Source organism: Mytilus edulis, chromosome 12, assembly GCF_963676685.1.
Source record: "Mytilus edulis chromosome 12, xbMytEdul2.2, whole genome shotgun sequence".
NCBI lineage: Eukaryota > Metazoa > Mollusca > Bivalvia > Mytilida > Mytilidae > Mytilus > Mytilus edulis.
In genome coordinates this window covers 22787436-22805800 of record NC_092355.1, presented here as the reverse complement: position 1 = coordinate 22805800, position 18365 = coordinate 22787436, and the positions used below count along the sequence as shown (strand labels likewise).

The following is an 18365-nucleotide window of genomic DNA, read 5'->3' as shown; positions in this document are numbered from 1 at the left end:
TTCTGTAGCAAATAACGGCAACAGTAGTATACCGCTGTTCGAAACTCATAAATCGATAGTACAAAACAAATCCGGGTTACAAACTAAAACTGAGGGAGACGCATTAAATATAAGAGGAGAACAAGTCATCACTTCGGTTTTATCATGTTTATCTATTATATAGTCGTTTAATAACAGTATCAAAGGTACCAGTATAAAATTTACTGTTTGCAAAAGTATGAATTATTATTAAATAATAAGGATGTTCTTATCCCAGGCACAACTTTTGGCATTTTTGGTCCTCGGTGCTCTGTAGCTTTGTACTTGTTGTTTTCGATTTTTTTTTATCTGAGCGTCACTGGTTAGTCTTGTGCGGACGAAACGCACGTCTGGCGTTTAAATTTTAAACCTGGCACCTTTTGATCGTGTGTTTTTCTGTCCTATATATTCTCCCGTTTATTTGTATTGTAGTCCTGTCATGTAATATTATCATTTATATTTAACATTGCCATAAAAGCAGGAGGTTTGGCATGCCACAAAACCCACCATTTTGTTCTCAAAATGTCCTGTACCAAGTCAGGAAAATAACCGTTGTCGTTGTTCTCTTATAGTTGATGCGTTTTCCTAACTTTCAGTTTGTAACCCGGATTTGGTTTTTATCTCAATCGATTTATGAGTTTCGAACAGCGGTATACTACTGTTGCCTTTATTTATCAAGTCTATAAAAACTGTTATATATTTTTTGATACATTCACTTGTACTGACAATTTAAAATAAATTGGATTATTAGTATTTTATTGTACTAAATTTTCAGTTAGTTTTTTCTGCTCTATTATGTTTGACCTTCAATTAAATTTATTCCAGTTATTTAGGAACATGTTTTTTTAATAGTTAACTATATAGATGATAGTACTGCCTTATTTATATCAACATGCATGATGGGAGTTATAAAAAAATGTCTCTATATTCTGTGTGTTTAATGTTTTTTTTTAAACTTTTAACAAGTTGGCCACATTGCGCAAGATGATCGATGAATGTGCTACAAGAAATGCGTCAATAAAGAAAGTTATTATTATATAATGATGTTCGAAGGTCATATCAAAATGTAAATATAATTGAAACCGCAGTTGTGATGCCAACATATAATTGTTCAAACAAGTTAAAAAGTTTTCTTGGAAAATGTAATACACAAACTCATAAGGGATGTATGACTATTTACCCTCCCATAAAACCCATTTTTACACTTGATCAATGTTTCCAGATATCCATGTCACAGGTGAAACAGTATCGTGAATATACGATATTATTTACTGAGGTGACTTCAGCTTTTGGAAAAAGGAGCCCGTAATAGACCTCATGTTCTCACCCAAAACATCTGATGACATTATGTCATGTAGCAAACGTCTTGCAACTGCATAATGGACAGCCTCGCCATATTTTCCCTCACGTGCACAACGACCTACTTTAACTAGATTTTAGTGCACCTCTGACTTCTCGGTGAACCACATTAAGAATGTCGGGTATATCGTTACCCATACGTAAAGCAATGGTTGTTATTTCACATCTGATTTTGCCATCAGTCTTTTAAACTCATCTAGAATATGTTTCTTTCTATCCTCGGAAATTGAAGAGTGATACTTTTCTCTAAGGATAATCACCACAAAACATTCTTTTTCTCACTCATCATTGAACAGCAAAAAAGTCTTTTAAACTGTTGGGATAGACTTAAAACACATATCAATTTAAATTAAACATTTGATGATATAATCGATGATAAAGACAACAACACCCATCAATTACCCCATGGAGAGATTTGAATTTGGTCTACATGTTTCGTCAACAAGTCTTCGGGACAGTTACAATATACAAAAATATGTAAATTACAGATTGTGCGTTTGTATAGGTCGCAGAATCAAATGTCATAATACTTGTTTTCATGACGACGTTATGGTAAAATGGAAATATTCGTGTTTCCTTGTCTTATAACAGTTAATTATATGGTTAGTGTCTTTGCCATTCATCTCGATGTTTGAATGTTTTGGAATGGGCCGAAATCATTCCTGGCCTTCATAGTTGGAATATTTAGATATTTTAAGGCTGTTTCTAACGTTGTCACTGTATATGTATATTCTGGTACCGGTGTTGTAGCTGTTGTGGTTGGAATTTGTCTTTTCTTAATCACTTCTTATATACAAATATGCTGTTATTGGTAAGGTCTGATGAAGGTAATACACGGAACATTGGTGTATTTTTCGAATCAATTTTCGTTGTGGCCTCCATTGGTGGTATATCCAGTGTTAATTTTTTTTTGCGCTAATTCGTGAGGTTTTTTTCCTTCTGTATAAAGACCTTTGGTATTTTATATGTTATGGTCTCTTTTCATATTTGTTAGTGAGGAGTTCTTCGTGATGAACGTCTTGTTCAAAATTGCTGAAGATAATGTTTAACCTATTTTTAATTTAACACAAAGTTTACATTTTAAATAGGCAAAAGTTAAGTTTGTTTTTTAAATCTTTGTCTTTACTTATCTTAAAGCAGTGTGGCTTGGGATGTTCCTCATTTTTTTCTATATGTTTTTCTAACCAATTTGTAAAATTGAAAACATGGACAAGTTCAACAGCTTTCAAATTCCTTTAGAAGTTGGTCCATGGTCATAGTTGAATACATGGACAACCAGACAGAAAATCTAAAATTATATAAATATAATTCCTATATGTTTTGTATCAACAAATACTTGAATGTGATTGAGTCGTTACGAGTATTCATGCGCGACAAATAAATTGAATCGGGGGCTTTAAGAAAGTTGTAATAAAAAGAAATAATAAATAATGTTCAAAAAAAGAATTATAAGGATTAAACACATGTTTTTCTACAGATTATTGATGTGTGAACTGGGTCGCTTAGTCACAAACTTATTTTAAAATTCCTTCTCTACAGTTTGTGAGTTAACTGACTGCGTTAACACATCAGTAACCTCTTGAAAACATGAGTTAAATCCTTTAATATTTTTTTTAAAAATCAGATTTGAAAAACGGAATATCCTTTAATATTTTTTTAAAAATCAGATATGAAAAACGGAATTAATGTCTTCTGCTGGTCCATTCCATCTAATATAATGGACATGTATGTGTTTGACTCCTTTCTACTTTTAGCACAATGTTTATAATACTTTTTCTCTCTTGGCTGAAAAGATAAAAAAAACACCATTGATATAACCGATGTTTTTAATTAATGAAAAATCCTTTGTTAGCAAGAAAACATACTCTAGTCTCCAAATTGTCATCTGGCATTCACAATATTACCAGATTCCTATTTCTGGACTCTTAACACCAACAAATCTTGTTTATGTGCACATTTGTATGTTCTCATTATTTATTAGCTTCATTAAATTCTGTTGTATTGTTTTAAATGAGTTGCAATTGTATCACTATTATTATTATTTGGGGCAAACTATATGTTTAATGGGGCATAACTCATAAAAAATAATGAATCATAAATCAAAAGTTTCCAGCAATTGAAGAACTATATACTCATTGATAACAAAGTTTTATAATTTAATATAATTATGCTGTGTGCCACGAGACCTTTTTATTTGTGTATTGAGAACTTTATATTTTATACGGTATTTAACTGCAAGCATTTTAAACAGTCTTATTGTTTGCTCTTATATTGTGCTGAAAGAATATTGTCTTTGAGGGAGGCTGGAATTTTTGTGAATGTCCCGTGAAACCAGTATTTCATATTTGTATTTTGTTCTTTGTTTGGTTCAATAACCTGGCCATTGTTTTTTTTTGTCTGAATAATTTTATATTGGTAATTTTCAGCTTACGTTGCATTGCTAGCTAAGGATCAATGTTGAAGGCTGTACAATAACAAAGCTTTTCAAAATCCATCGAAGCATAAACAAAAAATTGAGATTCAAATACTACATTAAAATTATTCTGACTTAATAACAATAATCAAAAGACAAGATCTAGATTATGTCACCATACTTCATCAAGAACCAAGATCTTACTGAAGAAGGCTTTGGAATCGCACATATCAACAGGGGCCCATGTGAAGGTTATTGTCATCCCTACCTGGCACAATTAGAATTGATTGGATTAGTGGATGTAGATTGTCTTATAATTTCGACAATTTTCTGATTTGATTTTCCATAATTATGATGCGATGCAGCTATTAAACATTCAGGCAATATGCATAAACATAATGATATTCTACAGTAATTTGTTTCTACATTCACCCAGTTCGGACTAGAACTTAAACTCCTTTTTTATGTGGAGAATAATTGTAATCTATTAAATAAATTCAGGCATTTTGTTTCTAGAGATACTGAATTATAATTCATTAAAAACACTGAAGAGTTAAATCTTTACCTCCGAGAGGGCGATGGCACACGTAAAGTAACGACAATCTTTTTCGTAAGATTTTTTTTATGAAATTCATGAAAGTCATAAAATCTTATATTTGCCATTAAGAGTAAAACCTATCGAAAGATTTTTTGTGAAAAGAGTCGCTGAATTTCATCCTATAACTAGGCGATCATTAATGTCAATGTAACAGGAAGAAAGAAATTGTTCAAACTTTGTCTGATAGATAGTTTAATTTTATATGAATTCCCTTATTTGATTATTATACCTGAAATTTCATGTTAAAAGTAAACTGTTTTTATTAACTTTCTTCACAGATGACAAACTCCCCTGAATAAGGTGGCTGCTAGACAATATTGGATTTTTCCAGCCACCTAGTAGATAAATATTTGCTGATGAAAGAATGGTGGCTTCAAAGCATAAATTTTCAGGGATAAGACAATTTGATATGGATAAACCAATTAGATTTTGGAATAAACTTGTTTTATAACTGTTTAATTTATATCTTTGTTTTTTTTGTTTACCTGGCTAAGAAATGAACTGAAATAATTGACTAACAGAAAGGATGTGCTGTGTCGGTCTATACAAGGGCAATGCTACACGTTGACTCATTTTACACCACACAGGGAAAAAAATATTAGGGAGGGAGAATTTTAGATAGCACAGAAATGGACGAATTGTATATGTCCATTGGAAGGACTGTTAAACTGTTACACAAATTCCACTTATTTATCAAGGATCAGCTGTAACACCTGCATACCACATGGCTATCATGTAAAATTTAGAAAAAAACTTTGAAAAAGCAGCCATTAATAATAAGGAATTATAAGGCATACATGTGTTGTAGACAAATCTAATTAGTATCTAAGCAAATACTCCTCTTATATTAGAACACAAAATCATGAGTACAATGCAGAAGGTTTTATTTTTTCATTGCAAAGAAACAGGGAAAGTTAAGTGATCGAAGCACCATCTGCAAAATGTTTGCTGAAGTAACCAGAAAAAGAGTGAAGTCAAAATAACATGACTGCAGAATAAACTGGGATGGCAGTTCAAAAGCGATGAAGCAGGACATGGTAGTAGAAATGGTTAAAAGCATAAAAAACAAAGGAACCAATGTTGGTACAATTATAGCAGCTGATGATACAACTACACTGGCAAGACTTAGAAAATCTCTTAATCAAAATATAAAAAAGCCATTAACAGACGCTTTTATGGACCTAATGAAAGGGTATAAAAACAGAGCAAATAGTTGTCCAACTACTCAGTGCAGTGGTTCTTTAAATAAATAAGAGTGTTGCGTCAAAAGCTCCTAAGGCACATTTTTATAGCGGATCATAGAGTCTACATGTCAGGTATGCTGCATCAGTGGCACAGAAAAAAAATAATAATAATAAAAGATTCAATATATATTCCAGAATTATAATAGCAATCATTGTTAAGTTCTTTTTTTCCCACAAATAGGCACAGGGCATGTAATTTTTTCGCTAGGTTGAACAATTGTGCCCCTAATTTCGAGGGGAAAAGATAATCGGGTTTGAAATGTTCAGGAAAATATACAAAATTAATTAAGGAAGTAAAACTTGTCTGCTTTTACCACAGTCTAAAAATGTCGTCCATTTTGAAGTTTTTAGTGAATCAGATATATTTAATTCTGAATAAATAGTCTTAGACGTTGAGGAAAGATAAAGAATTATTTTACATGACCAAAGGAAAGGAAATAATTGGGATTATTATGAGGATGAAGGAGAGCAGGAGGTGAGATTGCGTATATGGTGCAGAAAAATTGGTACCGTTAATATTATTACTACCAATGGTTTGATGCCTCTGCTGGTGGGCTGATATTCCCCGATGGCATCACCATCCCAGTACTTCAGTACTAGCATGGAAATACGGATTTGTGTTATAAAAAATTGTTTTTACATACCCAATGGGAATAAGTCGTAAACCAATTATAATGTTGTATTGGTCAACAGATCAAATAATGGCCATTCCCATATTTTCATCGATAACGACAAAAGAAACCCAAATATGACGTAACCTCCATTTCTCTGACCATTTATGATCCGTTCTACAAGATAAAACCTGTGGTAAACCATTTAAATGACAAATGTTGTTTGAAATATATTAAAAACAATGATATCACAATTAACGAGTGCATGGTACCTTTTGAAGGAAGAACATTTCTTAAACATTATAAACGATGCAAACCCCTTAAATAAGGCGTCAAGACCTGGATGCAAGCAGAATCCGACAACAGCTATATTCAATATATAGATGTTCACCCAGGCACAAAAGTTCGTACAGGGAGCAGATTTACAAATTATGCGGGTCTGCAAAAAGATAGCATGCGCCAACAAAGCCAGTAAATATATCTAGTCGTAGACACTATTGATTTAGACAAAAAGGAGCTTTATTGGCAGTGTCATAGAGGGACAAAAAATGTATCAGCCTTGTCAACTATACATAATGAAAGATATGGTCAAGTTACAAGTGCAGTGAATATTGATGGTCAGTTTGCAAGAAATGTCCCTCTTCTATTGTGACTACACCTAGAATATAGCTGGTGTTGACAAAACTCATCAATACATACAGTATTATGGTTGTTATCAGAAAACCTTTAATACTTTACCACGCAAATACGCTTTTTACGCTTACCCCCTTACACCGCGTATACGCTTTTTACGCTTATCCCCTTCGCCCGCAACTACGCTTTCCTACGCTTTTCATGTATCTTGTCTTTAAAACGTTAATGTAAAAATTTAACGTACAAATAAATGTTGTGCCATTTAAAAATCAATAAATGTGACAAGTGCCAGTGCTTATCGTAGGAAATGGGCGGTCATTATACACTTAATCGATGAATATTCATGAGATTCTCACATGTACACAAATGTATTTTATAACAGACAACAATAACAAATATGGCGGCCTCCGGCAGGCCGACTGTATAGGATGTTTAGGAACAAATTGTGTCTGGACCAGCCCTTCAAAATATATCAGACGACGAAAGTATTGAAGGTGAGGATAACGAGAATGTATCTGATATAGATGAACCGTTGGTTAGCGAGGAGGAATATGATATTGATGATGAAATCGTGTAGGATCAGGAGGATGGAAATGATGATACTGACATGCTGACATGAATGAGATAATATGGAGCGAGGCCAATCAAGATATAAATGTTCGACAGTTTAACGAACGTATCGGACCTCAAGTATTATTGAATGCTGATGTTAGTGAACTGGCACAGACATGATTAGTAAACATGCCCAAGAGACCAACCAAAATGCAACACGCAAACAGCAGCTAGCCGGACGAAATGACACAAACTGGACGGAGACAGATTTTGCTGAAATGTCTGCATATTTAGGTAAGTGAAAACAATATCTGTACAAACTAACAATGGTTATACGTGTACGATTTATTGTAAGCTTGGTTGATAGTAAGAAAATTAAATTGAAATGCATAGTAAATTCCCTTTATTAAACTGATATACATTTGTATATACATGTACATGTGATGTATGCATTTTTATGCACTGTTTATGTACAGGCCTGTTATTCAGTGGTTGTCGTTTGTTGATGTGGTTCATAGGTGTTTCTCCTTTCTCATGTTGTAGATAAGACTTTTTTTTAACATTTTTGGTTCCTTTAAATAGCTTGCTGTTTGGTGTACAAAATGTAAGCCTTGGCTCTATGTTGAAGGCTGTATGTTGACCTATAATTGTTTTATTTTATTCATTGTGACTTGGATTGAGACTTACAAACCAATAAATATTTTAAATATAAGCATGTGGTTTGATTGCCAATGAAACAAGTCTCAATCCAAGTCACAATGAATAAAATAAAACAATTATAGGTCAACATACAGCCTTCAACAGTAACCATGATTTAACTACTTGGTTAAATTTGCAATTGATTTAGGTTTTTTCAAAGTGCTGGTAATATTTCATTGCATGTGTGGGATCGAAATAGACCGACCTTTTTTAGGAAGTTCTTTTGATTATTTCCCTTTGTTCACTATGACAACGGCATTTTCAAGACGTTATCAAAAATCTGATTTCTCTTTAAATTAGCCGTAGAACACGTCTAGTTATTTGATAAATTGACATAAAGTACGATTTTATATCAGAAGTTTTCAATTAAGACAGCCATGTTGTCTAATAAATTCGGTAACATACATTTCCAAACAAAACACCGACGCAATCGACATTCGTCAAAATTGACCAAAAAAATGATACAGAAAACAACTTTACACCACGATTATCCGCCGTATTTAAGCCCACAAGGTATGAAAATATAGTTTAAATGAATGTTATTCGTATCTCTATGCATGGAACTTATTTTTTCTGTCCATAATGAGGTTTTTCTAGTCAAGGCAGATGCCGAGACATGGGAATCAATTAGTTGAAAGTGCCCGACGTCAAAACGTGCCAATTAAATATAGCGTGCGAAAATGCGACATTTTCAACCAAAATGCTCGAGGAGACGGTGCAATTAAACAAAATGGAAGAAAGGGGGAAAGTGTTAAGTTGACCGAAGTCTACTTAAGATGGTTGAATGTAGTGCCTGTAGATTATTACATTAAGACATTATTCATGTTATTATTAACCAATGCAAGTCAAAACCATTCATCCAACCTCACATTTGTTCAGGTTTTTTTTTTGTTTCTTCGTGAAAGGACTGATCAATGGATTTTTTGATGGGATACAGAAAGGAAGCCGTTACTTGCCCCTGACTAGAGATTAGTTCAAATATATATGCCCACAACTTTGAACAATAACGTTAACGGAAGGTGTAATGTCTGTTATATGAGGTAAAAATGGCAAGCAAAACAATATGAGACAAATCACAATTTACCACACAGAAAAGAATTACTGTTAGACTGGACTTTATATTCTTTATTACGGTATAATGTTTCAGTGTTATTCATTGATTTGCCTTAAAACTTTAAAACTATTAAAAATTGAACTTTAAATAACTGATTAATTGATGTAAAAAATGTGAGGAAGAAGGAAGAGAATTATCTGAAAGTCACATAATTTATAGTCACTGAGCGTTGTGGTGATGTTTTTTTTTGCTGTTCTTGTTGTTTGTTTAAATTTTATGGTTGAATGTTTAAAATTATTTTAAAGACTTTAATTATGCATGTACTGATGAATAGAAGGAATTAACTTAAATATTTTACCGTTTTCAAGGTTTTGTGACTTTATAATGGAAAGAACAGCAATGAATGATCAAATATGAAAAATACGTGTTATGTGTAAACACAATTCATTTTATAAGTGAAAAGTAAAATCACAAAAGTACTGAACTCCGAGGAAAATTCAAAACGAAAGTACCTAAATCAATGGCAAAATCAAATGATAAAACACATCAAGCGAAAGATTCCAAATATTAAATATATATATATCATGTTGTAGTGATATTAACCTTATTTTCATCATACAGTTCCAATAAAAATAGTAGCTGAAATAAATTTAAACACTCTGTGATTTTAAAACTCAAAGTACACAAATAGTTAATCCATTAGTAAAGCTGTAACATATAGGGTGTCGGATTTCAAGTGTTTGGCTTTGAGCGTTCCCGATAAAGGTAAATACAGAAAAGCGCTTCCGACGCATGAACTTATTAAACGTGTTGCAAATAAAAATGTACTGCTACTTAATGGTTGATTCGTATAGTTTATTTATTTATAACAGATAATCCTATACTGCTCTATTTTTCTGAAATAAGTAATCTGAGCTGATTAAAACAGGGCATTATGTAACTGGCCTTTGTTGAATCTGATTTATAAAAGGGTTTTCGCTTGTAAAGTGTTTTTTTTTTCTGACTTTTTTTATTAAACAAAGTATTGGCAGCTTTACATGGGAGTATAAAAAATAAACTTCATATCTAATAATCGCTCATATCAGCGTTTAGAAGTAACAACGTTTATACGATTCCATATTATGTTATTGTACTTTGAAAGAGTAATCGTTCGTCGATTAACAGAGGTGTCTTTTCATCAGTACAAATGGGGTCGGAAATAGAAAGTCAAAACGGTCTATTTATGAGAAATGAAAAGCTTTGAACTTGCCATAAACGATCTTAAGTGACAAAAACGATTGTAAAGATAAATGAGATTTGCCGAATAATATCCGTTTTAAAATTAACATTTTTTACTTATTCGTGTACATCTTAGTATCATCTTTCGGCAAAATTGAATGCAAGCGTTCTGAATATTCGCCATATTAGGATAACATCAACACAGTGGTCAGTATTCCGGTACTTACATGAAAAACACAGACCTTTCTTAGTTTTTCCGTTTGTAAATGTTAAAATTAAATATAAAAGAATAATTTGTTTTTGAAGAAGTTGTATGAAAGTTTTAATGTTAAATAAAGGCAACAGTAGTATACCACTCTTCGAAATGTCAGAGTAAAAACAAAAACTGAGGGAAACGCATAAAATATAAGAGAACTAGGACACAACAGTAACACCACCTTAAAATGTTACACACATAGAAAATATAGGACAGAGAAACAAACGAACATGGTCGTTTACACCATACTGACTTTTAGATTGAAAAAGTTTTCATGATGAGGGACGAAACTTGTATTAATTCCAACCATATGATCTGTTTCTAGCCATGTTGACGCAGTTGAGTGGAATACAAGACCAATGGAAACAATTTTAAAACTATGTCCAATAAAGATGATTGTCGCAAAGTTTGGTTTCAATTGGCATATTAGTTTCAGAGAAGATTTCTGTAAAAGTTAACAGACGACGGACGATACACGATGAGGGCAGGTGTGCTTTAAATAAGGAAGACAAAGACTAGGAACCGAAGAATATGAAACACTATAATATAAAACCCTGGGTGAAAACTTCCACGAGGAACAGGAAGACATTAACTCTAATCGAGATACAATTGTCATATATGACCTAAATCAATTTAAACTTTTACATGTAAATTTATTTGATCAGTGTTAACCATATGATAATGACACAGTTACATTCTAATCAAATATAAATACCCGTTATGTATTTCCTTGTATGAGACTATATCAATAAATTAAACTAGCTTTTTGGAATAATATAGAGGAATATCATTTCAATGGACGTGTTTCGACAAGTAAACTTTAAAATAAATGTAAGTTCTGAGGATTACATTCATTTTTTTTAAGTTAATATACTAAATGATTGATTTCTATTATTTCCAAAAGAAATTTTATTCGAACGCAATTTATCGTAGACAACACATTTCCATCCTCAATTTTAAAAGTTCAATTAACCATGAATGTTTATTCGTTTAGAAAAGACGTATTACGTGCTTTAGTATTCAGTGTTACAACAATAAAGCAAATTGATTGAACGACGTGGATTTAATTATTTTAAGGAATAGGAAACAAAACTTGTCTTCTACTAGTAATAATACACATGACAGAATCATTAATTTTTTTCTGGTAAAAGCTGAGTAAAAAAACTGTTATAAAATGTTTTTGTTGTATAATGTAAAGCAAATAAGTAATAAGCAATAAAAAATGTTTGTCAAAGAGAGATAGCAAAGTGATATTCAAACTCATGAAATTAAAAAAAAAAACTGACAAGGCCATGATAAAAAATTATTTGTCTTGTTTTACGTGTTCCTTTTTTGCCATGTCGTTGTACGTTTGTTTTCGATCTACGAGTTTGAATGCCCCTCTAGTATCTTTCGTAAAGATGAACACCAGTACGCAAAACACAAATACTAGTATGTCCAAATGGTGTTTGTCAAGTCAGGAATATGACAGTTGTTATCCATTTGTTTGATGTGTTTGAGCTTCTAATTTTGAGATTTGGTTAGGGACTTTCCGTTTTGAATTTTCCTGTGAGTTCAGTATATTTGTGGTTTTTCAATTATATGATAATTTACTTTTCTCTTAAAGTAAGTGCAATTTAATATTTATTTGTGCAACTTTACAGAAGTTTCTATTTGCATATTTATTCTTAGTTTTTCATTTTAGTGCAAAAGTTAATCATGGCAAGTTTAAAAACATTAAGAAATAAGAAAAAACATCACAAATGTATTAATAAAAATTAAATTTGTTTTTTGAGCTGGACTATCCCTTAGTCATGTTTGTTATCTTTCGCCTCTCTTTATCATATTATGAAAACATAATATTTAGTGCTACATTTTTGTAAATTAAGCACGATCTACTTTATACGAATATTTCGAAAAGCTGGTTGAACAAAACTGTACAGCCATATAACTTTTTATTTCAGAAATCCGTTCGTTCATCAATTACTGCATTTTAAATGATTACGAAAAAAAATAACCGTAATACATGGCCAAAATATCACGATATTGGAAGATGCCTAAATGATAATGATGATACGGATAGACACCTAAATGATGATCGTGAAGATGATGAGCTGCTTAATGGTGATCACGGTGATGATAGCCGGTTACACAATGGTTACGACGACGACCTAACTATAAAAAATGATATTTTTGGTCTAACCATTCATCAGTTTGAAAGAGAATTCCGATCCTGTTTGCAACGAAGGATGAAACATGATCAGTCGATCTTAAATATTAGATTCCCTGATAAAACCAGCAATGAGTACCTTGAATATTTAGCGAATCGTGAATTTAAATCAGAAGGTAAATATACAGCTGTCTATTGTCCAAATTAGTAATATAAATTTCCAAATTATATATAAGATCTTAACGTCTTAAATCTGTAAAATCTAAAGTTATTTGGAAATTCCAATTTGAGATATTCATCAACTGTTATCTGTTCAGAGCAGTGATATACACTTCCAAACTAAGAATTACATCTTAATGCCGTCAATCATTTTGGTGCGGGCTTTGATAAAATAGATTTGTTATTATGTACTCCCTTTTATTTTCAGTTTTACATATTTATCAGATCTTTATTAAAATACCGACCATGTGTCCAATCTATGATGAAAAAGACCAAGAACGATCCTCAGCTTTTGTCAAATTAATACATACCTTTAAAAATTTGGCTAATGTAAAAAGTAAAATCATAAAAATAGTGAACTCCGAGGAAAACTCAAAACGGAAAGTCCCTAATCAAATGATAAAACACATCAAACGAATCGACATATTTTACTGATAAGAGAATAAACAGGGAGTCATCATATCCTTGTAATCGAAAACGGAAAAATGAACACAAAATGAGAACTAGTTGCAACAACCCACAGCAGTTATTTCTTTTAAAAGAATACATTAATGTTGTTAGGAATTCAGAAAAGTTTTTAATATTATACAATGTATAAATTCATTAATACATGTAATTGTACTTTCTTTATTTATAGAACACAGATCTAAATTTTGTGTAATAGAAAAATGCTGCTACCAACGTTTACAAAAAATAGTGGGTACAGAGAAAACAGTCAGGTCACGACAACGATTGTTTAAGTTAAATGATTTTGTTGACAAATATGCTGGTCTTAGTACCACAAAGTTATCAAGTGGAAGTCTATCGGAAGGGCTCGATTTACCAGGAAGTGACATTGACATCATGTTCATAGTTCACAACGTAGATATTGTTCAAGATGTGAAAGACGTTTACAGACCAGGACATGCCATTTTTCTAATGGAAAAATGCAATAAATATCCCGGATTCGCCAAATTAAAACTGTTAACAAAGCATAAAGATTGTGTTTCATTTATAGTCCAAACAGAAACAGGTATTTATTTTTCAAGTCAGAGATTTATGCAATTTTTGCGAGGAACTAAAAAATATGGGCAAATTCACGGTCCGTGTCTCTCAGACCCTTATCAACATGAAGATATAGCATTTTGTCTTAGGTCACGTGATTGGCCTTATGAAGCTCAGAACTGGATATATCGTCAAAGGCGATGGCAATGGCCATCTGGAGGATTAGTAGAAAGTATTACAAGATACGGCATTTTACTTGTACCAATAGGTCCAAAATATAACGAGAACGATGAATTGTGGTGGAGATTATCATTTTCTGTGGCAGAAAAAAAGCTATGCCATTCATTTAATTACACGCAATTTTTGTGTTATGCACTTCTGAAAATGACCTTGAAAAACGTTATAAATCAGAACGATCACGTTAAAGACCTCTTATGCTCATATTTCCTGAAAACTTCTTTGTTTTGGGTTTCCGAAGAGATTTCAATAGACCAGTTTCAAATTTCAAATTTAATTGCATGTTTCGAGTTGTGTCTCGATAAACTTATAAACTGCATTGATGCATGCTATTTACCGAACTATTTCATTCCGGAACAAAACTTATTCAAAGGTAAGATTAACTCATCTAATCACAAACGTTTGTTGTCTGTACTATCTGATATGAAATATCACGGAATTGAAACTTTAGTTCACAAAGTGTTGAGTTCAAATGACATTGTAACGTTCTCTCCTTTTATTGACCATGTAGAAAGAGATGAGCCTTTCAAACTTGAATTATTATTTTACAAGATTTTTTCAACTGCAATAGCATGTATTGCAAATTCAAATTTGGAGAAATATTGCTTTACATTAGCTCTATTAAAAAATATATCATTGTCTGAATCATCACCGTTTTTGAGAGATGTATTCAAATTCTATCATGGATTTTTCAACCAACAAGTGACACAAATGTTGTTTTTATCATTTCGTAAGAACAAACACCGCTATTATCTGAATCGTAAAATATTACGCGATGGCACAATGGCAGACGCTAGTTCGGGCTGGTTGTTGAGTGCTTGCTTCTTTTACACAATAAAGAATTATAACGTAACATTGCGGATCGTGGATTATATATTATCTCGTTGTTCGCCGGACATGCTGTACTTGGGTTGTGCATTCTACCTGTCTAAAACATTTTGCACGTATCAGCGTCTTGCGCACTGTCAACAAATTACTCTTATGAACAGGATAAGACTCGCAACAATGGGCGATATAATTTTTATAAAGGGTTCACCATTGATACCGGGAGAACTGCAGTTTGAAGCTCAGGATTTTAAATTGAGAGTTCCACCTGTTGTTATGTGTCATTGTCTCCAGTTCTTGTGTTATAATCATCTCAATGATATTTACAAAAGAAAGCTATCGTTACAGGACTTGCGTCGTACAATACAAAATGAGTATTTCCTAGCTAAAAATGAAATGTCTGTTTGCTATACTCTTCTCGGAGTTTGTTATGAAATAGCAAATAATACAGATTTAGGTTACCGTAGTTATATCAACGCAGTTCGTTGTGAGGGAGAGTTATGCAAAAGTGCAAAGTTCAGATTAGAAAAATTAATATCATCACGAATTCATGGGGTACCTGTAGAGGTATTTTTAGACGATAATTTAACAGCATAATACAACAAAAGTGTACATTGCTTATTTTTCAAGTACAAAAAAAGGTCTGGTAAATCCGTCAAAGTTATCTTATTACATTAAAATATGTCTTGCAAGTTGTCAAAACTTTTTACTAACAAAATTAGCAAAATGTCTGCAAATGATTTAGTTGTTAATTTTGTTGTAATTTTTTTTTTTTTTTGGCAAGTTGGGGAAATCGGAAGTTATATGTTCACAGACTACGACGAGTATGTTACTCATTACGTCGAATTTGACATTTTACCGAATTTGTATTGCACAATTTGACATTTTACCGAATTTGTATTTGCACAATTTGACATTTTACCAAATTTGTACTAAAACTGTAAACAAAAAGCACGATATGTGCCCCATATGGAACATGATCTGTCTAACCAACTTCCGGTTTTGGTCGGGTTCATATTGCTCAGTCTTTGATTTTCTGTGTTATATTTAGAAAACTTGTTGATGTTTTCATCGTTTTTTCGGTCATTGCATTTTAAGTTTGTTTTCGACTGATTAGTTTAAGTAACCCTGTTGGTATATTTTGTCTCTCACAAACATGCTATTTAAGTTACCCAAAACGTCTTTTGCTTACCATTTTAATGGTTAATACAAGTTTGGGTATAATGACCAATAAGGCAACTCTTCACTAAAGACCAAACGACGTAGAAATTAGTGATTATAGGTCGACGTTCGATCTTCATTAATGAGCAAATAAATCCCATCCCGCAAAGCATTTTATACTTGACCCTTTTATACTATTAATGTCTTTCTATGTTGTTGTGTTATACTATTGTTTCAGAAAAGGGAGACATTTTGGTACCATTTAAACGTTTAATTACGCTGCAATTGTTTGCACCTTTTATCTGATTTTCGGTGGTTGTCGTCTGTTTAGGTGGTTCATAAGTGTTTTTCGTTTTGATATAGATTAGACCGTTGGTTTTCCCGTTTTACACTAGTAATTGTTGAGCCCTTTATAGCTTGCTGTTTGGTATTAGCAAACGCTCCATGTTGAAGGCCGTACCTTGGCCTTTAATGGTTTACTTTTATACATTGTTACTTGGATGGAGAGTTGTCTCATTTGCACTCATAGCACTTTTTCCTATATCTATATAATGCAATATCAAAAGAACAGAGATATAAAGCAGCAAAAAGTAAAATCACAAAAATCACAAAACACATCAAAAACGAATGGACAAGAACTGTCATATTCTTGACTTGGTACAGGCAAACGACAGTCATTGAATTTCAGGATTCCACATATACATCAGACGAAACTATAAAAATCACTAAAAAATAGCTCATAAGAATGATACAAAGCTAAAAACAAGATTGAAGTTAAGATATAAAGCTACTCGCCGAAAATGACAGATAGTTCAAAGCCAATAACAACTTTTGAAATATTTATCTCGCACAAAAATTTTAATTAGTACATATCCATTAATTTTCATTTAATGGATTTAATGTCAAGATGACATTTACAATAAGAACAAACATACGATTGTTCATTAAAATATCTAAGTTTATGCTTTTAGCTTCATAACTGCCGCTCACTTATACCAGTTTTTAAAGATTTATCATGAATACAAAATTTCAAAATAAAATATAATGAATATGACAAAGCTGAAGACAATGACTGAATTTGAAATAAGTCGATTGCTTTTTGACATAATGACGTAATGTCTGGAATGAGAACAGACAACTGTGGTGGCAACTGATTTCTTATTCATTTTTAAATGAGCTGAATATCAGAAGTTGAAATAAAATTATAAAAAAAAACTTGCAGAACACAATGAAATTTGTAACTACTTACTTTATATACTTCATACAAAAATCACGATAAGCTCAATATATTGCAATGGATCAATGAAGAAAAGGACAGAAAAACATACACCGAAACCTCAGATATAAATTTCCGACGTAACTTAAACCTCTGATTCTTAAACTAGATCTATAGGCAAAACTAATGACAAACCTCTTTTATTTAGTCATAGGACCAAACCTAAACTCCTGTTAAAACTCTATAACGAACTAAAAGGGAATTCCTTTTACTGACAGCAAACCATGAAATATTCATCAGTTGCAAAAACTTTATTTCAGACATTTGGCGTATTAAATTATAATCCTGGTGGTACCTTTGAAAAAATTTTACACCACTTGGTCGATGCCACTCCTGGTGAACGTTTTGTCCTCGAGGGTATTACCAGCACAGTAGTCAGCATTTCAGTGTTGACATAAATATCAATTATCTGGTCATTTTTATAAATTTCCTGTTACAAAACTTTGAATTTTCGAAAAACAAAGGATTTTCCTATCCCAGGAATAGATTACCTTAGCCGTATTTGGCACATTTTTTTCGCAATTTTTGGTCCTCAATGCTCTTCAACTTTGTACATGTTTGGCTATAGAACTATTTTGATCTGAGCGTCACTGATGAGTCTTAAGTAGACGAAACGCGCGTCTGGCGTATTAAATTATAATCCTGGTACCTTTGATTACTATATATATTACAGTGGCAAATATTTGAAAACTCAATTTAGTCAAGCTCAAGACCAATTAAAACATCTTGCAAATTTATCAATACTAAGGTCAGTGAATTTCTAGACTGTTGCAAAGGGTATCCTCAAAGAAGATGATTTTAAATACTCATTAAGAGTAAAACACTAACTGATATAATGTTCTCTCGTTTGAACAGCGGT

General features: G+C 32.3%; 1 protein-coding gene across 1 annotated transcript; it reads left to right on the top strand.

The window, feature by feature from the left end:
- Window positions 1–5410: 5410 nt before the first annotated feature.
- Window positions 5411–15704, top strand: LOC139497510 (uncharacterized). The gene is made up of 3 exons (XM_071285736.1): window positions 5411–5580; window positions 12718–12980; window positions 13661–15704. The coding sequence occupies exons 1-3, from the start codon at window positions 5411–5413 to the stop codon at window positions 15664–15666; spliced, it is 2439 nt and encodes an 812-aa protein (XP_071141837.1). The 3' UTR covers window positions 15667–15704.
- Window positions 15705–18365: the final 2661 nt, after the last annotated feature.